Here is a 26514-nt window from a genome sequence, read left to right as displayed (position 1 = left end):
CATGCAGTTGTGGGTGAACAGGGAGTACAGGAGGGGACTGAGCACGCACCCCTGGGAGGCTCCAGTGTTGAGGATCAGCGTGGCAGATGTTGTTGGTGTTGAACGCTGAGCTGTAGTCAATTAATAGCATTCTCACAAGTGTTCCTTTTGTCCAGGTGGGAAAGGGCAGTATGGAGTGCAATAGAGATTGCATCATCTGTGGATCTGTTTGGGTGGTATGCAAATTTGAGTGGGTCTAGGGTTTCTGGGATAATGGTGTTGGTGTGAGCCATGACCAACCTTTCAAAGCACTTCATGGCTACAGACGTGAGTGCTACGGGTCTGTAGTCATTTAGGCAGGTTGCCTTTTTGTTCTTGGGCACAGGGACTATGGTGGTCTGCTTGAAACATGTTGGTATTATAGACTCAATCAGGAACATGTTGAAAATGTCAGTGAAGACACCTGCCAGTTGGTCAGCACATGCACGGAGCACACGTCCTGGTAATCCGTCTGGCCCCGCAGCCTTGTGTATGTTGACCTGTTTAAAGGTCTTACGCACGTCGGCTACGGAGATCGTGATCACACAGTCGTCTGGAACAGCTGATGCTCTCATGCATGCCTCAGTGTTGCTTGCCTTGAAGAGAGCATAGAAGTGACTTTGGACAGTTAACTCTAATGAACTTATCTTCTGCAGCGGAGTTACCTCTGCTGCAGAAGATAAGTTCATTGGAGTTAACTGCACCTCAGAAATTGCAGCCCTAATAAATGCTTCAGAGTTCATCTAACACTCACATCTCAACATCAACTGTTCAGAGGTGGCTGTGTGAATCTGGCCTTCATGGTCAAATTGCTGAAAAGAAACCATTACTAAAGGACAACAATGATAATAAGAAGAGACTTGCCTGGACAAAGTAACATGTGCAATGGACATTAGACCGGTGGAAATCTGTCCTTCTGGTCTGATGTGTCTAAAATTGAGATTTCTGGTTCCAACCGCTGTGTCTTTGTGAGACGCAGAGTAGGTGAATGGATGATCTCTGCATGTCTGGTTCTCTCTGGGAAGCATGGAGATGGTGTGGGGGTGCTTTGCTGGTGACACTCTGTGATTTATTTAGAATTCAAGGCACAATTATTCAGCATGACTACCACAGCGATATGCCATTTTGTCTGGTTTGCGCTTCGTTGGGACTATCATTTCCTTTTCAACAGGACAATGACCCAACACATCTCCAGGCTGTGTAAGGGCTATTTGACCAAGAAGAGTGATTGTAGTGCTGCATGCATCAGATGACCTGGCCTACACAATCATCTGACCTCAACCCAATTTGGGAAGAGTTGGACTGCAGAATGAAGGAATAGCATCCAATAAGGCTCAGCATATGTGGGAACTCATTCAAGACTGTTGGAAAAGCATTACAGGTGAAGCTGGTTGAGAGAATGCCAAGAGTGTGCAAAGCCTTTATCAAGGCAAAGGGTGGCTACTTAGAAGAATCTAAAATATAAATGTTTTCTTTAACACTTTTTTTTGGTTACTACATGATTCTATATGTGTTGTTTCATAGTTTTGATGTCTTCACTATTATTCTACAATGTAGAAAATAGTAAAAAAGAAATATAAAAAAATCCCTTGAATGAGTAGGTGTGTCCAAACTTTTGACTGGTACTGTGTGTGTGTATATGTGTTTGTATGAGTATATGTGTACGTACAGTTGAAGTCGGAAGTTTACATACACCTTAGCCAATTACATTTAAACTCAGTTTTTCACAATTCCTGACATTAAATCCTTGTCAAAATTCCCTGTCTTAGGGCAATTAGGATCACCAATTTTATTTTAAAAATGTGAAATGTCAGAATAATAGTAGTGATTTATTTCAGCTTTTTTTTCTTGGCTGATTTCTTTTGATTTCCCCATGATGTCAAGCAAAGAGGCACTGAGTTTGAAGGTAGGCATTGAAATAGGTACACCGCAGGTACACCTCAAATTGTGACACAGTGAATTATAAGTGAAACAATCTGTCTGTAAACAATTGTTGGAAAAATTACTTGTCATGCACAAAGTAGATGTCCTAACCGACTTGCCAAAACTATAGTTAACAAGAAATTTGTGGAGTGGTTGAAAACGAGTTTTAATGACTCCAACCTCAGTGAAGGTAAACTTCCGACTTCAACTGTGTGTGTGTTTTTTATATATATATATATATAACTCTGACTGAATGATTTTAAAGTTTAATTTAAAATGTTGTACCATTGAGTTTACATATAGCACTTAGGTGATTTGGTCTTTTGGATGCGTATATGGTCTGACGTGTGTGCGTTCAGGCAAGACCTTAAGGAGACGTTCATCGACAGCGGGGTGATGTCGGCTATCAAGGAGTGGATCGGCCCGTTGCCAGATAAGAGTCTTCCGGCACTCAAAATCAGAGAGGATCTCCTCAAGATCCTCCAGGAAGTAAGTGCTAGGGATTCCATTTCTGCAACCCCCGCCCAGACATCACCATGGTTTTTAATCTTTATAAAGACCTGTGTTTTCAAATGGTTGTCCCCCCCCCAGCTCCCCAGTGTGAGCCAGGAGACTCTCAAACACAGCGGGATAGGTCGAGCCGTCATGTTCCTATACAAACACCCCAAGGAGTCGCGCCCCAACAAGGACCTCGCTCTCAAACTCATCAGTAAGTCCCCTACATACCTATACTCAAAAACATATAAAATGTGCATTCAATAATGTGCATTTGGCTGAAGTAATAGCTGACCAGGTATTGTCTGACTGAGTCAAGTAAAGAATTAATTAGGTCATTAAAGGGTTTAAAAAATTCTCTAATTTTCACTCAACTGTTTCATAGCGTTGTTTTTTCCCCAAGTTCCAGCAGCTTCTAGTTAGCATGTAGCAATGGGACACGGCCCCTCTGTAGAGATTTGTGTAGAGGTTTGTTTGTTTGAGTGTTGGTGTTATTGCTCGAGTATTTGGTATTGCTGCTTCCTGTGTCTGTACAGATGAGTGGTCCAGGCCCATCTTTGGCCTGACGTCTAACTACAAGGGCATGACGCGCGAGGAGAGACAACAGAGAGACCTCGACCAGCAAATGCCGCAAAAAAGACGCCTCAGGTAAATGTGCGCGCACACACCCCAGGGTTTCCGTTAGGACATTGTGGAGCTGGAAAACGTGACCAGAAAGATTTTTTTCATTTGTTCTGAACCTACTGTGCCTCCGGAAAGTATTCAGACACCTTGACTTTTTCTACATTTTGTTACGTTGCAGCCTTATTCTAAAATGGATTTAAAAAATAAACAATCCTCAGCACCCCATAATGACAAAGCAAAAACAGTTTTTTAAAGAAAATTTAGCAAATTTATTACAAACAAAAAAACGGCTACCTTATTTAGATAAGTATTCAGACCTTTGATATGAAACTCGAAATTGAAGTCAGGTGCATCCTGTTTCCATTGGTCATCCTTGAAATATTTCAACAACTTGATTGAAGTCCACCTGTGGTAAATTAAATTGATTGGACAGTATTTGGAAAGGCACACACCTGTCTATATAAGGTCCCACAGTTGACAGTGCATGTCAGAGCAAAAACCAAGCCATGAGGTCCAAGTAATTGTTCCTAGAGCTCCGAGACAGGATTGTATCAAGGCACAGATCTGGGGAAGGGTTCTAAAACATTTCTCCAGCATTGAAGGTCCCCAAGAACACAGTGGCCTCCATCATTCTTAAATGGAAGAAATTTGGAACCACCAAGACTCTTCCTCGTACTGGCTGCCTGGCCAAACTGAGAAATCAGGGGAGACGGGAGGTGACCAAGAACTTGATGGTCACTCTGACAGAGCTCTAGAGTGCCTCTGTGTTTGCCAAAAGGCACCTAAAGACTCTGACCTTAAGAAACTAGATTCTCTGGTCTGACGAAACCAAGATTGAACTATTTAGCCTGAATGCCAAGCGCCTGGAGGAAACCTGGCAACATCCCTACGGTACTGCATGGTGGTAGCAGCATCATGCTGAGATGTTTTTTAGCAGCAGGGTCTCGGAGACTAGTCAGGATCGAGGAAAAGATGAACGGAGCAAAGTACATGAAGCTTCTTGATGAAAACCTGCTCCAGAGCGCTCAGGACCTCAAGCTGTGGTGAAAGTTCACCTTCCAACAGGACAACGACCCTAAGCTACACAGCCAAGACGATGCAGGAGTGTGGCCCAGCCAGAGCCCGTACTTGAGCCCAATCGATCATCTCTGGAGAGACCTGAAAATAGCTGTGCAGCAAAGTTCCCCATCCAACTTGACAGAGCTTGAGAGGATCTGCTGAGAATAATGTGAGAAATTCTCCAAATACAAATGTGCCAAGCTTATAGCATCATACTAAAGGCTGTAATCGCTTCCAAATGTGCTGGAACAAAGTACTGAGGGAAGGGTCTGAATACTTATGTAAATGTGTATTTCAGTTTTTTATTTAAATACATTTGCCAACATTTCTAAACACCTGTTTTTTCTTTTTCATTGTGTAGATTTGATAAATGTTTTTGATAACGATGTTGCATAACAAAATGGAAAGTCAAGGTGTCTGAATACTTTCCTAATGCACTGAATGTAATATATACTGTGTCCGTAAAATGTGTATAATCTTGTTTTTGTTATTTGTAGTCCCACCATTACGCTTTGCTCAACTCTCCCATCCATCTCTGAACTCCATCCAGTTTTTATTTCTATTTCAGTTTTGATTTCGTGGCAATAGCCCTAGCTGATTATTGAGTTGCGCCTGTCAATGAAAAGCATCTAAAATATGTGTGCCGATAGTGTCTCGAGTATTATTTAAAATGTTGTGACAAGAAGGGGGGGGATGGCAATTGTTTCATTGTGTATCTTGTTTGCCCTGTTATTTATTTTCTATTAATTAATCATTTTGCCATTCTCATTCTCGAAGTTGAAATGTTGTTCACGGAGTTCACTACCTGCTAAGGTTACACGGTTTATTTTATAACCATAATTTATGAGATGCATCCATTTTTTTATTGTCTTTTGTTTGTAGTGCTCCATGTGAGTGATGAGCATGTCTGGTATCTCTGTCCTCCATAATGTTGAGGAAGTACGTGCACCTGTTTTTTTTTTTTTTTTTTTTAAACATCCATTGCAAATGATAATATATTACAATTATAGTTCCTCACAGTAAGCTATTTTGACATATCTTATCAACAGTCTCCCCCTCAATAATCACCAATCCTCTGTGTGAAAGAGCAATGGAAGTTCTAGGCCTACTGCTGCATTGTCCTATAGGCTATGAGTTCCATGCGCTCATTTCTTCAGCCGCCAATGGATCAAGATGTATCAATGTGTCCATATGGCAGAGGCTGGTGAACTCGCATTAGTTGACTTTTAACTTTTAGATTTATATAATTTTAATTCCTATTTTTATGATTAACCACTTGACAATGATTTTAAGGAACGAAAACATTATTATTGCAATGAAAATGTTCCAAGAAAATGCTCCTATCAAAATCAAAACTAGCACGCAGAATGGTAGGATAAATTGCTTGCTTCCCTCAACTTGAAACTCAGGCACTGCCTATGAAGGCTTTATAAAATAATTTCCTCCCAAGTTTCTATGCTTGAATTTAGCCAATAGGCTACTTTGAAGCAAGGTAAGACATACATCAAAATATGAAATAAATTCAGGTTTCAAACAATTAAGTATATTTTCATAATGCACACTGCCTCTAGCTCATATTGTGAATTGGTGGGTGATGCGCTGATAGCCTGTTTCCTGCACTTGAATGGTAAATAGTTGTGCTTCAATTACTAGTTGAGAAATAAAAATAGTAGTCCTTTTTCAACTGTGCACCAAAAGGGTTTTAAACAGGCCATTGCATTTAGAATTGTTGCGCAGTAAATGGGTTTATTATAAAAGCAGGTTTTACTCCAGCTGGGGAGCTGCAGGAGAAATCCTGCACAATATAGGCTGTGATAGTTGGATAAATAAGATACTAACGGAAATACACACAGGCCAATTTAATTCCACTAAATTATGCAAATTTAACCTATAGCCCGATAAGCGAGACTGTCAAATGTATTTACGTCAACTGGTATTTTCATCAATTAATAAAACGTATTATTTTGCAGTGGGATTTTGTTTCTCCCGGCCATTTTTGTCGGCTTCATTTTTTTCAGCAAATGAAATCTAAGGCGGGGAATGGAAACCCCAACACACACTCATTGATGTCCCACACATACACTCACTTGTTATACAATATACCCCCTTAAACACATGCATGCAGTTGTCGCGTGTGATCCCAGTAGACATGGTCTGTTCACTCCAACCAGCCCCCTCCCACCCTTTCCAGCTCATTGTCCCACTGTTCCTATCTATTCCCCCTGCCTGTCCGCTATTCATCTACTTTTCAGTCCTCGCACTCTTCATTTCACTGTGTCACTCTGCTCATCTTTGTCAAATCCCCCTCTCTCTCCATGACTGTCTACTTCCCAACGTGCCCCCCCCCACCCCCAGTCAGCCCCAAAAGGTGGAGAGGTCCAAGGAACCGGATGTCTTCTCCCCGCAGCAACTCAGGTTCAGTGTGGTTGCATGATTGCTCCGACACAGGAGTGACTTTGGCTGCAGTCAGATTTTCACCCCCCCCCAGGTTGTTATATCTGGTGATGTTTTTTCCCCCAGAGACAATGATAGGTGTTGGTATGAATGATGGTAGAAGAGTCATATTGAGCCTCGAGTTACTGAGGCTTTGTTGTGAGTATGGCTTCATTTTGAGCAGTGTTGAGGGTTAGACAGGCTTCTTTGTAAGCGTATTGTGTGTGTGTGGGAGATTCTCTTCATTTTAACCGTGTTGGATCAGTGTTTGCTGTTTTAACTCTTACCATGTCTGTCAGAAGCTAAAACGCGTCACTGGGCCAGGGCTTCGATCTTGGCACAAAACAGAGTATAGCTATGGATCTCTTCCTCAGTTAGCAGTGAAGGTTGTCTGGCCATTTGCCCCCCGCTGACCTTTTAACCCTAACCTCTGTTACCTGCGTCATATCCTCTTGCTCTTCAAATGACATCTCTCTCCAGTTCAGGAATAAACATCTTAGTTTTTGTTGTTGTTTCTTCATATAGCCTGTATGTAGCCAGTACGTTTTTGTTTGGGTGTGCATTGTGTGTTGATAGAGTTCAATGCTTTATTGATACACTTATTTTAGGACCTAAAGAACTGAGTCAGTCCGGGCAGCACACAGCAGGGCAGTACATGAGTGACATTCAGAGTAAATTTGCTATAAACCATTTCATGAAATGTTATATACACAACTCGAGAGTAATGTACTCTCGACAGAGCGGGTAATTCCACCAAAGCAATGCCAATAGGGGGGGGGGTGATTTACAGTCATCTATCAAAATGTTTTCTGAGTATATAATCACCGTAGAGTTTCTAAACCCAGAGGCGCACCATCTTGAGACTTCCCGGGAACGCTTGCCGAACTGTCCAAGCAAACCAGGCCGGGGTTTGGTGTTTGAGAAGTCAATGAGAGAAGGGGGAAAATACTTCCTTAGTTGTTCATTTTCTTGAAATCTAAAGGCACAACCTAGATTTGACCCAGTGTGTTAAGTAGTTATTACTGCAACCTTGTGAAAGTGACCAACGGACATGTTTTAATTTGAGTCAAAAACAACATATCAAAGGAGTGCCTTTTGATATGACATGCAGCACATGCGCAGTTCGGCGCAAGACGACCGTTAGACCCGATGACGTGTTTCTGCGCATGAGCTTAGCTAGCCAATGTCACCATGACATCGCTTACAAGCATGATCAGGGATTTTTATCGATGAAGCAGTTTCTGCCCATCTTCATACTGTACCGTCTGCTACTATTCTCAAACACTAACCTTTTGAACAGGAAAGTGGCAGTAACGGCATGTGTTAAGACCAGTGTGCAGAGTGCTAGCTGCACCCTTACTGTTTGTTAACTGTGTGTGGCCAGGTCAGTCAGTGGTCACTCAGACTCTGTCTCTCTTCCCATCTCGCTCTCCCTCTCTCTCGCTCTCCCTACAGCTCAGGGGGACAGACTCCTCATAGAGACCTGGAGAAAGTGCTGACGGGAGAAGAGAAGTGAGTAGTGACCTGGGTGTTCACATGTTGTGTGTGTGTCTGAGTCCGTTGTCTGTGTTGCTCTTTGCTGACACCCCTCCTGTGTTTGTTGCCCGACAGAGCTCTGCGCCCAGGCGACCCTGGGTTCTGTGCCCGGGCCAGGGTGCCCATGCCATCCAACAAGGACTACGTTGTGCGGCCCAAATGGAACGTGGAGAGCGAGTCCAGAGCAGTGAGTGTTTGTCCGTCCAGCTGTCTGCCTGGGAGAAGGGAGGAGAAAGGATAGTTTTCCCATTTCTTTTAACTGTATAAATCAGACCAATTTTCTTCTCCAACCTGAAATCCTTGATTCCGGACATAACCGTTTCTAGGTCATTTTTAGCTAAGTTACCTTAGTTGTGACTGAACTGGGTCTGTTAGATGTTTTGTCAATACATGACGTGGGCATCGGTAAGGAGCTGAATGTGATTGGTTCCCGACTGTAGACGAGCATTAAGAAAGGGATAAGCCGATTGGAAAAGCACAAGCGTCGCATCGCCCAGCAGAGGTCACAGCGGCGCATCACAGCGGTGAAGATCAATGTGGATGGCAATGGCATGCCCCTGTAATTCCTACTGTCACCACACGGGGCAGTAAGTGCCACCTGCATGTCTTTTGCTGGTCCTTGGTTGGACAAAGTTGCCCATAGAAACTGATCTTAGGTCAGTTAATTGTTACCCCCACTAATGGTGAAGGTTGAGAATGAGAGAGGGTAAGCTTCTACCCAGGGCCACTGTGTGCAGTGTGGACTGGAGAGCAACCATCCCACCACTTACCAAGTCAAACGGTTCTGCACACTGTTGCCCAGCCGCCTAATGAATGAATGAGTCCCCCGTTTAAAACATAACACACAGTACTACACTGTTTGAGCTGTGACATTTGAACTTCCCTGGTTTTAAGACATTTGGCTATACCATTGTTGCTTGAGTTTGTGCCCAGCATGGTGGGAATGTGTTCCTAATCAACTTAGTGTTCAGAGTTTTAAATACTATGGTTACGAAACTTAATGAGAAATATCAGATCGACAGAACATTCCAAATTTGATGCGAGTGTGTTTGTGTGTCAATAACCTTGCTCGCTAGGCTTGTAGTGGTACTACCACTGTCCAATATTGTGGCAAAGACGCACTGTGTTTTGGTGAATGTTTGCGACAGAGTAGTTCCACTTTCCTGTCTCTCCTTTTGTAATCCTCTCCTCCCTCTGTCTCCCAGGCCCCGGTTAAGAAGGGCATGTCACGGGTGGACAAACAGTTGCGTCGCTTCGCTGACATAAAGCGTATGACGAAGACGGGCCACGCGGTGAAGATCAGCGTCCAGGGCAACCGGATGCCCCTCTAATTTAAATGTTCTCTTTTTTTTCTTTTTTCTTTTTTTACCATTTTCGGCTAGGTTGTAAGCATAGCATTCAATACATAGCTTTTACTAATCTAATAATATCAGAGCTGTGATTATTCCAAGGAAGGAAGGGAGGATGGAAGGATGCAATTATTTAAATCATTTGATTAGGGCCCGGATCCCAGTTCTGTGTGCTTTAGCCAACTCCTCTAACTTGACGATGGTGCATGACGATGGTCAAAGCGGTTTGTTGAAGCACATAGATGAGACCATGCTATCATCAAACCCCCTCAGGCCAGCCTGAATGTATGATAGTGGTGTGGCTTCACCTAGTGGTGTTGGCCTTCGGTCCTCTAGAGATTCAATACGGAGTGTGGAAGATTGGTGTTAAAGCACGATTTTAAGGTAATTTCCAGTTGTGTCGACATGCAGCGTATACTGAACGTTGGCCTTAAATTTCTATAGCGCGGATTTTCCATGCTCTGTATTGAATGTACGTTAGGCCTTTGTTTTACTTTGTTTCTGAAGAAGCTGTACAGACGTAGGAGCTGCCTGTATGCCTTGACTGTGTGCCGGTTGTTTCCGAAGTTACTTTCATAATAAAGAGGGTTTCACCAGATCTCTAGGTCGTCTTTATTTGAAACGTTACCTATGGCCTTGAGCTAGATTCCTCTCAATCTCATTTGGCCACTGTTGATGTCTTAAAAACATGATACATTGATTGGAGTGAACTATCATTTTAACGCACAATAAGTAGTTAACTATTTATTGCTAGTGACAACTTATGTACTTTCACGAAACACTCCAACAAACTCCATTTAACAGCCCTAAAACTTGAAGCTTTGTATTACTTTGGGGGGAAAAAAATTAAATGGGGCGGTGAAACTGATCAAGTGCTCTCAGAACCAAATCTTACCTGGTTAATAATGTGCACAGTTTGTGTGTAAAATTATGTTATTCACAATAAAATGAAATAAGGTAACTGAAGCACCAGGGTCATGTTCAGTGAATTTAAAACAGTCAGAATAATGCAATGAATTGAGGTGACATGATTCCCAATTTTACATCATGACAGAAAATCCGGTCTTCAAAATGCATTTATCTAAACACATTGTTGCATTGTATTCTCCTGAACTCACCCCAGGTGCAATTTATATTTCATAATGCACTCAGGCATTTCTGTAAATCTGAAAGGATTGGATGTATCCTAAAATTCCCTCAGAGGTCAATTACAAGCTATTACTGTATTACTAATACCTGGTTGGGGCTAGGGTTTGACTTGGAATTCATCATCAGCGCTCCCAATTTGGGCCTTACCCTTGTCCCCCAACCCTTCGATCTTTGCAGGTGTGTCAGCAATATAGTAAAGGTCACCACTAAACTGCTTGCACCTATCCAGACCCTTCAGATGATCAGAGCTGCAATCATTGAAGGGTCAAGGGGTAGGGAATGAATTGGGATCGTCTCCGAGCTGCACCTCATTTATGTGTACTGTTATGCACCTGCCTTTCTATAGTATCTTGTATCCAGTGCAGGTAGTTCCCTAGCCGGGTGTAGATGCCATACTTCCCCTTGGTGGTACACTTCTCCCCCCAGCTCACCACCCCTGTGAGGAACCAGGTACCGCGGTAGTTGACCACAAAGGGACCCCCACTGTCCCCACTGCAGGCATCCAAGCTGGCCTCCAGGTAGCCCGCGCAGAACATGTTGTCCGTGATGACCTGCTCCGTGGAGCCAATGCACTTCTGCTGGTCGACCACGGGCAGAGTGACTTTCCTCAGGAAGCGTGAGGAGTGCCCCAGGTACTGTGTGGCGCCCCAGCCTGTGACCGTGCCCCTCACATCCTCCCGCTGGAGATGGCTGGCCAGCTGACCATTGGGAAGGCAGGCGGGTACCGCCACGGGACTCAGCACCACGGGGGAAGAGAGGTAGACTAGAGCAATGTCGCTATCGAAGGTGTAGTCGTGGAAGTGAGGGTGGACGACGACCTTGGCCACCTTAATCTTCTGCTCATCTGGGTCGGGACGCTGCTTGTCATAGTCCCCTGTAAATCAGACAGACAGTTTAAACAGGCACAGTGGATCATCATGATCGACATGTTACACTCAATTCAAACTGCTGGAGCATTCAACAGTGTGCTGACTACTTCTAAACACGGGATCTCACAGTCTCACCGATAGTCACATGGTCAGGGGTTTTATGCATGCAGTGTGCGGAACTGACCACCCAGCGCTGACTGATCAGAGTTCCCCCACAGAAGCCAAATCCATCCTCCCTACAGAGCATGACCTGCAGGGTCATGGAACAGGTAGGACTAGTATTAGGGGTATGCCACAAACACTTATCATCATGCCCTATGATTTATGAGATTAGTGCCTGCAGTGCCACTGACGCCTTCCACGGTTCTGTCAGTAGGACACGCCATAGAAAACCACCTTGTAACCAGATACAAAAACTTACTCATTGGACTTATTCAGGATCCTCACTTCTACAATTTTCTACATTTCTGCAATATGTTTCTTAGACCACGACAATGCAGTTTTTAAAGCCGCTGCCTCCAGCACACTTACTCCCCCCTCCACCATTTCACTTTGTTCTGGACTGTTTCTTCCAATTTGTGCCTACTGAACACAACCCTGCTTACCACCCCTTAGCCCTGTGTGTTGTAGGCCTACCTGCCATGGGCTTCCTCCCTGCCTCTCCAGCTGCCCTCCTACTATCCGGGTTTCTTCATTAACGTCCTCCATGTACTCTGTGCTGTTCCCCCCTGGCTGGGTTGAGTTAATCGAAAGTAGGGTGGAGGTCGAGTTCCTTTCCCCCTCCGTGGTGATGGTGAGGTTCATGTCAGAGTGGCGGAAGGTCGGGGTGAAGGGCACGGACTCGTCCAGTAGAGAGCGGCGCAGCGAAGCCTCACTCTGCTTCTTCCCACAAGGGAACGCCACTGGCAATGACAATGTACAGTATAACCATCACATTGACTTGACACCTACTCATTCAGGGGTTTTTCTTTTTACTATCTTCTATATTGTAAAATAATAGTGAAGACAACTATGAAATGACATGTAGTAACCGAAAAAGTGTTGAACAAATCAAAAGATATTTTCATTTTCCTTGACAGCTTTGTACACTCAGCATGTGTGCCTTGTTAAATGTTCATTTGTGGAATTTCTGTCATCAATGCGTTTGAGCCAATCAGTTGTGTTGTGACAAGGGCAGGGGTGGTATACAGAAGATGGCCCTATTTAGTAAAAGACCAACTCAAATAAGCAAAGAGAAACAATAGTCTAACTTCATGTCTAGTCATCTGAAAAATATCAAGAACTATTCTTCATGTGCAGTCGCAAAAACCATCAAGCGGTATGATGAAACCGGCTCTCATGAGAAGCGCCACAGGAAAGGACGACCCAGAGTTTCCTCTGCTGCAGAGGATAAGTTAGAGTTAACTGCACCTCCAGATAAATGCTTCACAGAGTTCAAGTAAAAGACATCTCAACATCAACTGTTCAGAGGAGACTGCGTGAATCAGGTGTTCATGGTCAATTTGCTGCAAAGAAACCACTACCAAAGGACACCAATAAGAAGAGAGTAGGTGAACGGATGATCTCTGCAAGTGTGGTTCCCACTGTGAAGCATGAAGGAGGAGGTGTGACAGTGTCACCAGAAAAGCACCCAGACACCATCTGATTTATTTAGAATTCAAGGCACACTTAACCAGCATGGCTACCTCAGCATTCTGCAGTGATACGCCATCCCATCTGGTTTGTGCTTAGTGGGACTATCAATTGTTTTTCAACAGGACAATGATCCAAAACACACCTTCAGGCTGTGTAAGGGCGATTTAACCAAGGAGAGTGGAGTGCTGCATTAGATGACCTGGCTTCCAAAAACACACAACCTCAACCGAATTGAGATGGTTTGGGATGAGTTGGACTGCAGAGTGAATGAGAAGCAAGTGCTCAGGATAGGTTGGAAGAGTGTTGGAAAATAATTCCTCATGAAGCTGGTTGAGAGAATGCCAAGAGTGTGCAAAGCTGTCATCAATTCAAAGGGTGGCTACTTTGAAGAATCTAAAATAGAAAATATATTTTGATTTAACACTTTTGGTTACTACATGATTCCATATGTTATTTCATAGTTTTGATGTCTTCACTATTATTCTACAATGTAGAAAATAGTAAAACATAAATAAAAACCCTTGAATGAGTAGGTGTGTCCAAACTTTTGACTGGCACTATGTTTTTCAGTGCTTAGTCTACCTGTTTCAGAGCAGGTCTTGCCATCCTCATCTAACTGATAACCCTCTGCACAGCTGCACTGGACCCCTGTGGTGCGCTCCTGGTTGGTGCAGTAATGCAGACAGCCTCCATTTTTAAACTGGCACTCAAACACCTCTGGAGGAACAGAGCAAGGTTCAAAGGTCAACAAAAATACAAGTTTCTGGTATTAGAAGAGTAGAATAGAATTGACTCCTTAATTGTATTTTATTGAGCAGGCATTTAGCTGTCTTTTAAGGTGGTCATTTGAAACCTGAAGGGGTCCTACAGTGTCAATAAAAAATAGCTTATAAATATTTCCTATAAGTACAGTAATTAGTTTGCTAGCTAGGTTTTTTATTAGACGTCACAATTCTATTGTTTAATATGTCGGTTTTCCCTTAACTGTATGTGAGTAAAATGTGAATGTAAAGTAAGTTCTGCAAGTGGTTTTCCAACAACTGTTGTAAGTGGATGCGGTGAAGTCACATTCACAACCAACAATGGTTGTCGACCAGAGGAGGCTGGTGGGAGGCGCTATGGTTAAATAAAAGGACAGGTTCATTGTAATGACTGGAATGGAATAAATGGAACTGAGTCAAATGTAATTTTCATACATTTGATCTGTTTAATACCGTTCCATTTATTCCATTCCAGCCTCCTATAGATCCTCCCACCAGCTTCCTCTGTTGCGGAATCTCCAGTGTGAACGGCATCAGTACTGTAGCAGAGCAATACTCAGTGTGGATTCCAGGCTATGACTGGGAGGGCCAGGGTCCTGTAACTCAGGAAGTGAGAGTTTTTATAGGTCTATAGCTTTAGTTTCTAGACTATCATTACAGGAAAACACAGATGTATTATGACTATGGTTGCACATTTTGGGGAATATTCAGAGGTGGGAATTAATGGAAATATATGCAAATGAATGTTAATACCGTTTAAATGTATGTTTTTTGCATTAGTTATATTTACCATATCATATGGAAACATAAACCTTTCTACTTAAGTAGACATAATTGAAAATGATTAAATCCTTACAATAGAAATAAAATAACTTAGTTACGAATTGAACTTTAAGTTCAATCCAGGGAGAAGACATGGAAGCCTAAGAGGAAGACAACCAAAGCTTTAGTTTCTAGTGTATCATTTTACCGATGTATGTTGAAAACATTTTTGGGAGATGCAATGGATCATTGGGGATCATTGTTGTTCAGTGAAATCATTGCATGTGAAGAGTCAACTAATTTAATTAATGTCCACCTCTTGAACACCAGACTGAGGCCTCATCTTCACTGTCCAACCTTGTTGAGGATGTGTGTGTGTTCCCAAACAAGGACCAGTTGCGCTCTGAGGTGGCTGATGTTGGTGGGATTATGGAGGTAACAAGGGAAAGAGCCTCAGATCCACAAAGTCTGAGATTTTCTTTTTACCTTTATTGAACTAGGCAAGTCAGCTAAGAACAAATTCTTATTTTCAATGACAGCCTAGGAACAGTGGGTTAACTGCCTTGTTCAGGGGCAGAACAATTCTGGAATCGATCTTGCAACCATCTGGTTACAAGTCCAACGTTCTAACCACTAGGCTACCTGCCGCCCCAAATATGTTGGCACGACTGCCAAATTGCATCTCCATCCCAAAGCCCTTGCTTGGAAGTGTACTTAACCAGACTGCCAAGAATCTTGCCCTCATCCAGGCCAAGGTGGCGAGACAGTGTTGATGTCTGCACCAGACAGGATGCTCTTGCCAGCATACTTGGGATCCAACATGTACTCTCTGTGGCATGTATTGGCTTCAGGCAAAAGTCTTCACACTTTTTGATGTATTTCAGAACTGCAGTTTCCTCTGCTTGGAGCAACAGTGAAGTAGATAGAAAATACACTTTGCTTGGTGAGGTAGATTGCTGCTATAACTTGATAACCATTTCCTTGGCTCTCTTGTAGAGTGTATCCATTGTTTTCAGTGCCATGATGTCCTTTAGGAGCAGATTCAATGCAAGAGCAGCACAGCCAATGGGTATGATGTGAGGGTAGGACTCCTCCACTTTAGACCAAGCAGCCTTCATGTTCGCACCATTGTCTGTCACCAGTGCAATACCTTCTGTGGTCCAAGGTCATTGATGACTGCCTTCAGCTCATCTGCAATGTAGACACCGGTGTGTCTGTGCTCTTGTAGAATACTGGTTAAGGGGTGGAGATGATGTAGTTAATTGGGGCGGCAGGGTAGCCTAGTGGTTAGAGCTGTAACCGGAAGGTTGCAAGTTCAAACCCCCGAGCTGACAAGGTACAAATCTGTCGTTCTGCCCCTGAACAGGCAGTGAACCCACTGTTCCTAGGCCGTCATTGAAAATAAGAATTTGTTCTTAACTGACTTGCCTAGTTAAATAAAGGTAAAAAATACAAAATTATTCCTTGCCCACAAACATTCGACCACCCATCAGATTTACATTCAGTCTGCTTTCTCTATGATTTGCTTGACCTTCACTTGAACTCTGCATCCATTACATTTTTAGATAAAGCATGTCTGCTTGAAGGAGGGGTGTATGCTGGGCAAAGAACATTCAGAAATCTCTTCCAATAGACATTGCCTGTGAGCACCTGAGGTGAACCAGTTGCATACACAGCTCGAGCAAGACATTCATCAAAATAAACTTCTGATTCCATGAGCTGTTGCTATCGATAAGGCGTCTGATTTATAATTTTCACCTCGAATAGAAGTAGAGGAACTTTTGTCAGAGGTTGTGAGTGTTGAGGGATCTTTATGCACTTGGCCAGATGATTCTGCATCTTTATTGCATTCTTCACATATGATTTGGCACAGTATTTGCAAATGTACACCGCTTTTCCTTCTACATTAGCTGCAGTGAAATGTCTCCACACATCAGAAAGTGCCCGTGGCATTTTTCTGTAAAGATTAGAAAAAAACGAGTAAAAAATAACCAAATAGGCCTCCAGGGTGGCGCAGTGGTTAAGGGCGCTGTACTGCAGCGCCAGCTGTGCCGCCAGAGACTCTGGGTTCGCGCCCAGGCTCTGTCGGCTGCGACTGGGAGGTCCGTGGGGTGACGGACAATTGCCTAGTGTCGTCCGGGTTAGGGAGGGTTTGGCCGGTAGGGATATCCTTGTCTCATCACACCGGCGGGCCGGGCGCAGTGCACGCTAACCAAGGTTGCCGACACACTGGTGCGGCTGTGTTAAGAAGCAGTGCGGCTTGGTTGGGTTGTGTATCGGAGGACGCATGACTTTCAACTGTCGTCTCTCCCGAGCCCGTACGGGACATGTAGCGATGAGACAAGATAGTAGCTACTAACAATTGGATACCATGAAATTGGGGAGAAAAAAGGGTTAAAATTCACAAAAAATACAAAATAACCAAATACAATTCCATGTACAGATAAATAGTTAAGCAATTAGATTAAACAACTCCTTTGTAAGATACATGTTTTAAAATGAAACATGTATGGAAACAGGTGAATTAACACTCAGTTAGCAGGCTCAAGCAAGCTAAAAACCCACATGGTAGCAAAAACTAACTAGCAGAACAAGTAAAAAAATATTTAAACACACTTTGCTGTAGGCTACTATTTACTAGTTAACAAAAAATCATGTATTTCATATAAAATATATTCACCCCACCCAGTATTGTAATCAAAACTTACCAGAAAGCATGTAGTCCTTTGCTCAGACAGTGTAGTAGTGTGGGCTCATTAGTGTGCAAGATCTTGAGAATTAGCTGTACATGTGATGGAAGAATGCACTGTGCATGCAGAGGGTTGCAATTCCATTGAATTGGGGATAGTTTAACCAAAATATGCCACAAGACCTAGATTTGCCTTATGTGTATCCAACAAAAAACATTCACTGTTATAAGCTAACTTTTTTGACGAATTTAAGCAAAATTCCCCAAATTCCAGGGCTTAACTTCCTGAAAGTTTCCAACCCCTCCCACCTTCCTGTATGATTGAGTAAAACTATACCTATTGCACAGGTTTTCCCATCGTAGCGTGGGGGACACAGACAGAGGTATCCATCCCGATCGATTGTGCAGATTCCTCCATTCTTACATGGGTTGTAGTGGCAAGGATTCAGATCTAATTCACAATTCATAGAGACAGCTCATCACAAGCGTTCCTTTTAAGTGACTGTGGATTTTTGATGCAGTTTTTTAAATAACTGAAAATAATCTAATGACGCAATACCATACTCACTCTTATATCTATACCAAAACTCCATCTGTAAGAGAAGACCAAAGGGATACAGTCAGTTTGAATGTTCTTTTCAAAATCAAATCAAATCAAATTTTATTTGTCACATACACATGGTTAGCAGATGTTAATGCGAGTGTAGCGAAATGCTTGTGCTTCTAGTTCCGACAATGCAGTAATAACGAGCAAGTAATCTAACTAACAATTCCAAAAAAAACTGTCATACACAGTGTAAGGGGATAAAGAATATGTACATAAGGATATATGAATGAGTGATGGTACAGAGCAGCATAGGCAAGATACAGTAGATGATATCGAGTACAGTATATACATATGAGATAAGTATGTAAACCAAGTGGCATAGTTAAAGTGGCTAGTGATACATGTATTACATAAGGATGCAGTCGATGATATAGAGTACAGTATCAACGTATGCATATGAGATGAACAATGTAGGGTAAGTAACATTATATAAGGTAGCATTGTTTAAAGTGGCTAGTGATATATTTACATCATTTCCCATCGATTCCCATGATTAAAGTGGCTGGAGTAGAGTCAGTGTCATTGACAGTGTGTTGGCAGTAGCCACTCAATGTTAGTGGTGGCTGTTTAACAGTCTGATGGCCTTGAGATAGAAGCTGTTTTCAGTCTCTCGGTCCCAGCTTTGATGCACCTGTACTGACCTCGCCTTCTGGATGGCAGCGGGGTGAACAGGCAGTGGCTCGGGTGGTTGATGTCCTTGATGATCTTTATGGCCTTCCTGTAGCATCGGGTGGTGTAGGTGTCCTGGAGGGCAGGTAGTTTGCCCCCGGTGATGCGTTGTGCAGACCTCACTACCCTCTGGAGAGCCTTACGGTTGAGGGCGGTGCAGTTGCCATACCAGGCGGTGATACAGCCCGCCAGGATGCTCTCGATTGTGCATCTGTAGAAGTTTGTGAGTGCTTTTGGTGACAAGCCGAATTTCTTCAGCCTCCTGAGGTTGAAGAGGCGCTGCTGCGCCTTCCTCACGATGCTGTCTGTGTGAGTGGACCAATTCAGTTTGTCTGTGATGTGTATGCCGAGGAACTTAAAACTTGCTACCCTCTCCACTACTGTTCCATCGATGTGGATGGGGGTGTTCCCTCTGCTGTTTCCTGAAGTCCACAATCATCTCCTTAGTTTTGTTGACGTTGAGTGTGAGGTTATTTTCCTGACACCACACTCCGAGGGCCCTCACCTCCTCCCTGTAGGCCGTCTCGTCGTTGTTGGTAATCAAGCCTACCACTGTTGTGTCGTCCGCAAACTTGATGATTGAGTTGGAGGCGTGCATGGCCACGCAGTCGTGGGTGAACAGGGAGTACAGGAGAGGGCTCAGAACGCACCCTTTTGGGGCCCCAGTGTTGAGGATCAGCGGGGAGGAGATGTTGTTGCCTACCCTCACCACCTCCCAGGAAGTCCAGTACCCAGTTGCACAGGGCGGGGTCGAGACCCAGGGTCTCGAGCTTGATGACGAGCTTGGAGGGTACTATGGTGTTGAATGCCGAGCTGTAGTCGATGAACAGCATTCTCACATAGGTATTCCTCTTGTCCAGATGGGTTAGGGCAGTGTGCAGTGTGGTTGAGATTGCATCGTCTGTGGACCTATTTGGGCGGTAAGCAAATTGGAGTGGGTCAAGGGTGTCAGGTAGGGTGGAGGTGATATGGTCCTTGACTAGTCTCTCAAAGCACTTCATGATGACGGATGTGAGTGCTACGGGGCGGTAGTCGTTTAGCTCAGTTACCTTAGCTTTCTTGGGAACAGGAACAATGGTGGCCCTCTTGAAGCATGTGGGAACAGCAGACTGGTATAGGGATTGATTGAATATGTCCGTAAACACACCGGCCAGCTGGTCTGCGCATGCTCTGAGGGCGCGGCTGGGGATGCCGTCTGGGCCTGCAGCCTTGCGAGGGTTAACACGTTTAAATGTCTTACTCACTTCGGCTGCAGTGAAGGAGAGACCGCATGTTTCCGTTGCAGGCCGTGTCAGTGGCACTGTATTGTCCTCAAAGCGGGCAAAAAGTTATTTAGTCTGCCTGGGAGCAAGACATCCTGGTCCGTGACTGGGCTGGGTTTCTTCCTGTAGTCCGAGATTGACTGTAGACCCTGCCACATACCTCTTGTGTCTGAGCCGTTGAATTGAGATTCTACTTTGTCTCTGTACTGGCGCTTAGCTTGTTTGATAGCCTTGCGGAGGGAATAGCTGCACTGTTTGTATTCAGCCATGTTACCAGACACCTTGCCCTGATTAAAAGCAGTGGTTCGTGCCTTCAGTTTCACACGAATGCTGCCATCAATCCACGGTTTCTGGTTAGGGAATGTTTTAATCGTTGCTATGGGAACGACATCTTCAACGCACGTTCTAATGAACTCGCACACCGTATCAGCGTAGTCAATGTTGTTGTCTGACGCCTTACGAAACATCTCCCAGTCCACGTGATGGAAGCAGTCTTGGAGTGTGGAGTCAGCTTGGTCGGACCAGCGTTGGACAGACCTCAGCGTGGGAGCTTCTTGTTTTAGTTTCTGTCTGTAGGCAGGGATCAACAAAATGGAGTCGTGGTCAGCTTTTCCGAAAGGGGGCGGGGCAGGGCCTTATATGCGTCACGGAAGTTAGAGTAACAATGATCCAGGGTCTTTCCATAATCGATATGCTGATAAAATTTAGGGAGTCTTGTTTTCAGATTAGCCTTGTTAAAATCCCCAGCTACAATGAATGCAGCCTCCGGATAAATCGTTTCCAGTTTGCAGAGAGTTTTTTTTTGGTCGCTGCATGTGATCCACTCGGTTACATCGCGTCGCGGAAAAACATATTCTTGGTCGTACTGATGGTGAGTTGACGCTGATCTTATATTCAGTAGTTCTTGTCGGCTGTATGTAAAGAAACCTAAGATGACCTGGGGTACTAGTGTAAGAAATAACACGTAAAAAAACAAAAAACTGCATAGTTTCCTAGGAACGCGAAGCGAGGCGGCCATCTCTGTCGGCGCCGGAATGAGCCTACTGAGCTTTATGAGCCTACTCCTCTGACTATCCTTGTCATTTAAGGCCCGGTTACACCTTGCTTTAACATGTGGTTTAGTGATGCGTGGGTTGACTCATCACCTGCTGCGAGGCGGGTTTAGGAAGGCCGGTGGGTGAATAAAGAGAAAGCATTGCATAAAAAATGTAGAATTCCTGTGCAGTTCATATCAATAGGCTACATTGATGTTTTATTTCATTATTTTTTTATCTGCCATAAGCGCTTAAGCCTCTTGACAAGGCTTCACTCCAACACGCTTGAACAAATTAGCAATTTTACATTTTTCAACTGCTTAGCTAGCAGGGTTCTCGTTGCTCACTTTCCCAAAATTCCACGCTCACTTCTTTGCGTACCCTTGTTGTAAACAAATGGGGATCGAACTTATGCTGAATTTGCAGAATCGCTTTAGTGGAAATGAAAACTGCCCTCAGTCTGCTACTCCGCGTAGCTGATTGGTCAGTTCACAATGCTAGTAAACCCTTGTTTCTGTTAGGCTTGCTTTAAAATGTGCACTTGGCTAGCTTGCTGGATCGCCTCAGCATCTGATGAAGATATAGCTAGCTACAGTCAGAGATAGGAGAAAAACTTGTAGCTAAAATCTTTGATGTTTTATTGATGGATTCTAAAATAATATGAAGCAACATGAACGTCACTGACTGTGAGGACAGGTAGCATAGATAGCTAGCTACTGTATGCTAGCTAACTTTTCAGTTAACACAGTCATAACTACCTAGTTGCTCTAACTAATGCTCTATTGAAAGAGACTTTCTCACTTCGATGACTGACTGGCTAAACTGAGGAAAGTCCAGCAACAGTGGTCCAAATCGAATTGACGGTACTGGAGGAGATTGCTGCCGTTTTACGGGCTCCTAACCAATTGTGCTATTCTGTGTTTTTTTTGCGTTTTTTGTAACTTATTTTTTGTACATAATGTTTCTGCTACTCTTCTGGATATCAGGACCAATGGAACAGTAACTGTAATATCTTATGTTTAAATGAGTCATGGCTGAACAACGACATGGATAACCTACAGCTGGCTGGGTTTTCAATCCATCGGCAAGACAGAACCAGCTGCCTCCGGTAAGACCAGGGGTGGCAGTCTGTGTCTATTTGTAAATAACAGCTGGTGCACGAAATCTAATATTAAGGAAGTCTCAAGGTTTTGCTCTACTGAGGTAAAGTATCTCATGATAAGCTGTAGACCACACTATTTACCAAGAGAGTCTGTATTTTTCGTAGATGTCTATTTACCACCACAAACCGATGCTGGCATTAAGACAACCCTCAAAGAGCTGTATAAGGCCATAAGCAGACAAGAAAATGCTCATCCAGAGGAGGCACTCCTAGTAGCCAGGGGACTTTAATGCAGGGAAACATAAAACTGTTTTACCTCTTTATACCAGCATGTTAAATGTGCAACCAGAGGGAAAAAAACTCTAGACCACCTTTACTCCACACACAGAGATGCGTACATAGCTCTCCCTCACCCTCCATTTGTCAAATCTGACCATAACTCTATCCTCCTGATTTCTAACTAAGTCACTGGTACGTCCTGCTTATCTCAATAAGGAAGTGGTCAGATGACGCAGATGCTAAGCTACAGGGCTGTTTTGCGAGCACAGACTGGAATATGTTCCGGGATTCTTCCGATGGCATTGAGGAGTACACCAATCAGTCACTGGCTTCATCAATAAGTGCATTGATGACGCTGTCCCCACAGTGACTGTACGTACATACCCCAAACCGAAACCATGGATTACAGAGCTAAAGTGTGGAGTTGGAGTCCCGCTTTCAAGGAGCGGGACTCTAACCCGGATGCTTATAAGAAATCCCACTATGCCCTCGATGAATCATCAAACAGGCAAAGCATCAGTACAGGACTAAGATTGAATCGCACTACACCGGCTCTGACGCTCGTCATTACAGACTACAAAGGGAAGCACAGCCGAGAGCTTCCCAGTGACACGAGCCTACCAGACCATGCTAAACTACTTCTATGCTCACTTCGAGGCAAATAATATTGAAACATTCATGAGAGCACCAGCTATTCCGGAAGACTGTGTGATCACACTCTCCGCAGCTGATGTAAGTAAGACCTTTAAACAGGTCAACATTCATAAGGCCGCAGGGCCAGACGGATTACCAGGACGTGTACTGCGAGCATGAGCTGACCAACTGGAAAGTGTCTTCACTGACATTTTCAACCTCTCACTGTCTGAGTCTGCAATGCCAACATGTTTTAAGCAGACCACCATAGTCCCTGTGCTCAAGAACACTAAGGTAACCTGCCTAAACGACTACAGACCCGCACACCTGCACTCACGTCTGCAGCCATGAAGGGGTTTGAAAAGCTGGTTATGGCATCAATATCACATCCCAGGAACCCTAGACCCACTCCAATTTGCATATACCGCCCCAACAGATCCACAGATGATGCAATCTCTATTGCACTCCACATTGCCCTTTCCCACCTGGACAAAAGGAACACCTATGTGAGAATGCTATTCATTGATGACAGCTCAGCGTTCAACACCATAGTTCCCTCAAAGCTCATCAATAAGCTAAGGACCCTGGGACTAAACACCTCCCTCTGCAACTGGATTCTTGTCTTCCTGACCGGCCGCCCCCAGGTGGTAAGAGTAGGTAACAACACATCCACCACGATGATCCACAACACAGGAGCCCCTCAGGGGTGCATGCTCAGTCCCCTCCTGTACTCCCTGTTAACTCATGACAGCACAACCAGGCACGACTCCAACCCCATCATTAAATTTGCCTATGACACAACAGATCAGTAGGCCTGATCACCGACAACAACGAGACAGCCTATAGAGAGGATGTCATGTGGTGCCAGGACAACAACCTCTCCCTCAACGTGATCAAGACAAAAAGGAGATGATTGTGAACTACAGGAAAAAGAGGACCGAGCACGCCCCCATTCTCATCGACTGTAGTGGAGCAGGCTGAGAGCTTCAAGTTCCTTGGTGTCCACATCACCAACAAACTAACATGGTCCAAACATACCAAGATTGTCGTGAAGAGGGTACGACCAAACCTATTCCCTTTCAGGAGACTGAAAAGATTTGGCATGGGTCCTCAGATCCTCAAGGTTCTACAGCTGCACCATTGAGAGGATCCTGAGTGGTTGCATCACTGCCTGGTATGGCAACTGCTCGGCCTCCGACCACAAGGCACTTGTGGGTAGTGCACAGAGGGTAGTGCGAACGGCCCAGTACATCACTGGGGCCAAGCTTCCTGCCATCCAGGACCTCTAGGCTATAGGCTATACTCAGCCTTGTCTCAGGATGGTAAGTTGGTGGTTGAAGATATCCCTCTAGTGGTGTGGGGGCTGTGCTTTGGCAAAGTGGGTGGGGTTATATCCTTCCTGTTTGGCCCTGTCCGGGGGTGTCCTCGGATGGGGCCACAGTGTCTCCTGACCCCTCCTGTTTCAGCCTCCAGTATTTATGCTGCAGTAGTTTATGTGTCGGGGGGCTAGGGTCAGTTTGTTATATCTGGAGTACTTCTCCTGTCCTATTCGGTGTCCTGTGTGAATCTAAGTGTGCGTTCTCTAATTCTCTCCTTCTCTCTTTCTTTCTCTCTCTCGGAGGACCTGAGCCCTAGGACCATACCCCAGGACTACCTGACATGATGACTCCTTGCTGTCCCCAGTCCACCTGACCGTGCTGCTGCTCCAGTTTCAACTGTTCTGCCTTATTATTATTTGACCATGCTGGTCATTTATGAACATTTAAACATCTTGGCCATGCTCTGTTATAATCTCCACCTGGCACAGCCAGAAGAGGACTGGCCACCCCACATAGCCTGGTTCCTCTCTAGGTTTCTTCCTAGGTTTTGGCCTTTCTAGGGAGTTTTTCCTAGCCACCGTGCTTCTACACCTGCATTGCTTGCTGTTTGGGGTTTTAGGCTGGGTTTCTGTACAGCACTTTGAGATATCAGCTGATGTACGAAGGGCTATATAAATACATTTGATTTGATTAAATTTTGATTTGATTTGATTTGACTCTATACCGGGCAGTATCAGAGGAAATTGTCAAAGACTCCAGCCACCCTAGTCATAGACTGTTCTCTCTGCTACCGCACAGCAAGCAGTACCGGAGCGCCAAGTCTACATCCAAGAGGCTTCTAAACAGCTTCTACCCCCAAGCCATAAGACTCTTGAACATCTATTCAAATGGCTACCCAGACTATTTGCAGTGACCCTCCCCCCTCTTCACACCACTGCTGCTCTCTGTTGTCATCTAGTCACTTTAATAACTTTACCTACATGTACATACTACTAACCCGTGCCCCCGCACATTGACTCTGTATCGGTACCCCCCCTTGCTATTGTTATTTTACTGCTGCTCTTTAATTACTTTTATCTCTTATTGTTATCTGCATTTTTTTTAAACTGCATTGTTGGTTAGGGGCTCGTAAGCATTTTCCTGTTGTATTTGGCACAGGTGACTAATATAATTTGATTTGTTCTTGGTGCAGAGGCATGTTCAGCCTAAGGGCTTTGCTGGGTTAATCTCTCCCTGCCTCACACGCCTACGGATATTTGGCTTTTTCTCTTGGCCTGGCACAGGTAAGCTACGAGGCCATTTGCAGAGCTTCTCAGGACTCCCACAGCTCCTTTTCAACTCCCCAACACTAACCTTGTACCTGACAAAGAAGCATTCACAATAAATAATGATCTTCCAGAATATCATATCTTATCTACCTCTCCATAACTTTTAGTGTTATATGGCATATATAGCCGATAGCATACCTACCTCTTCTGGTGGTTAGGTGGTTTCAAAAGAGATTCCACTTCAAATAATTTATCTGATTCAATAATCTCATCTGGGGGTGGTGAAAATAATTAGGGTGTGCTAGCAAAGCAAAGCACAACTCTGGATTTCTTACATACTCATATCATTAGGTGTGCTTAATGCACAACTCCAGATTTCTTGCATACTCATTATTAGGTGTGCTTGCTGAAGGAAAAGCGCAACTAGATTTCTTGCATACTCATTTATTATTTCATTTCTTTAGCCCACTCTAGAGCTTAAACGATATAATCTATTAACACAAAACCAACTTCCTGATGTCCAGAATGCCCCAACTCGGATTGCTTGAGAAAAAAACCTTTATCATTTATACTTTTTGAACTATAACAATATTTAAATGAGCTCCCATTGCATTTCAAATGCAAAAAAAGTCTCAGAGGGTATTTGATACTACGTATACTTTTGTAACTATAACCATTTTAAATGTGCATTGAATTTTTTTTTTTTTGTTACCTTTATTTAACTAGGCAAGTCAGTTAAGAACACATTCTTATTGTCAATGATGGCCTAAGAACAGTGGGTTAACTGTTCAGGGGCAGAACAACAGATTTGTACCTCGTCAGCTCGGGGGTTTGAACTTGCAACCTTGCTGGTTGCTAGTCCAAACCACTAGGCTACCCTGCCACCCCACTATATATGAAGCCATTTTTAAAAAGTTATTCAAGTATAAATTACAAAAGTTTGCTGCCCCGGCAGGTTTGAATGAGAACCATAGGAATACAGTGGTTGCTATTCAAAATGGTCCTACTCCTTGATTAAACTACAAGACCAACTATAAAA

At 44.0% G+C, this 26514-nt stretch overlaps 2 protein-coding genes across 3 annotated transcripts in view; one reads left to right on the top strand and one right to left on the bottom strand.

Moving 5' to 3' along the window:
* LOC112265005 (protein IWS1 homolog) overlaps window positions 1-10035 on the top strand; it is a 32310-nt gene extending 22275 nt beyond the window's left edge. The window contains 6 exon segments of the mRNA XM_024441982.2: window positions 2301-2430; window positions 2533-2650; window positions 2973-3084; window positions 8008-8064; window positions 8164-8275; window positions 9294-10035. Of these exon segments, the coding sequence (XP_024297750.2) occupies window positions 2301-2430; window positions 2533-2650; window positions 2973-3084; window positions 8008-8064; window positions 8164-8275; window positions 9294-9419 (655 nt within the window). The 3' untranslated portion in view covers window positions 9420-10035.
* A 377-nt stretch (window positions 10036-10412) lies between these two features.
* Window positions 10413-26514, bottom strand: part of LOC112265006 (coagulation factor IX) — a 28369-nt gene continuing 12267 nt past the window's right edge. The window contains exons 3-8 of one of the 2 annotated variants that reach the window (XM_024441983.1): window positions 17871-17895; window positions 17640-17753; window positions 13673-13807; window positions 12092-12357; window positions 11591-11705; window positions 10413-11460 (exon numbers count right to left, since the gene is read on the bottom strand). In XM_024441983.1, the coding sequence (XP_024297751.1) occupies window positions 10895-11460; window positions 11591-11705; window positions 12092-12357; window positions 13673-13807; window positions 17640-17753; window positions 17871-17895 (1221 nt within the window). In that variant the 3' untranslated portion in view covers window positions 10413-10894. The remainder of the gene's footprint in view (window positions 11461-11590; window positions 11706-12091; window positions 12358-13672; window positions 13808-17639; window positions 17754-17870; window positions 17896-26514) is intronic. The other variant, XM_024441984.1, reaches the window with a different exon arrangement.

This window comes from Oncorhynchus tshawytscha, linkage group LG13 (assembly GCF_018296145.1).
Source record: "Oncorhynchus tshawytscha isolate Ot180627B linkage group LG13, Otsh_v2.0, whole genome shotgun sequence".
Lineage (NCBI taxonomy): Eukaryota > Metazoa > Chordata > Actinopteri > Salmoniformes > Salmonidae > Oncorhynchus > Oncorhynchus tshawytscha.
This window is presented reverse-complemented; position numbering and strand designations above follow the sequence as displayed.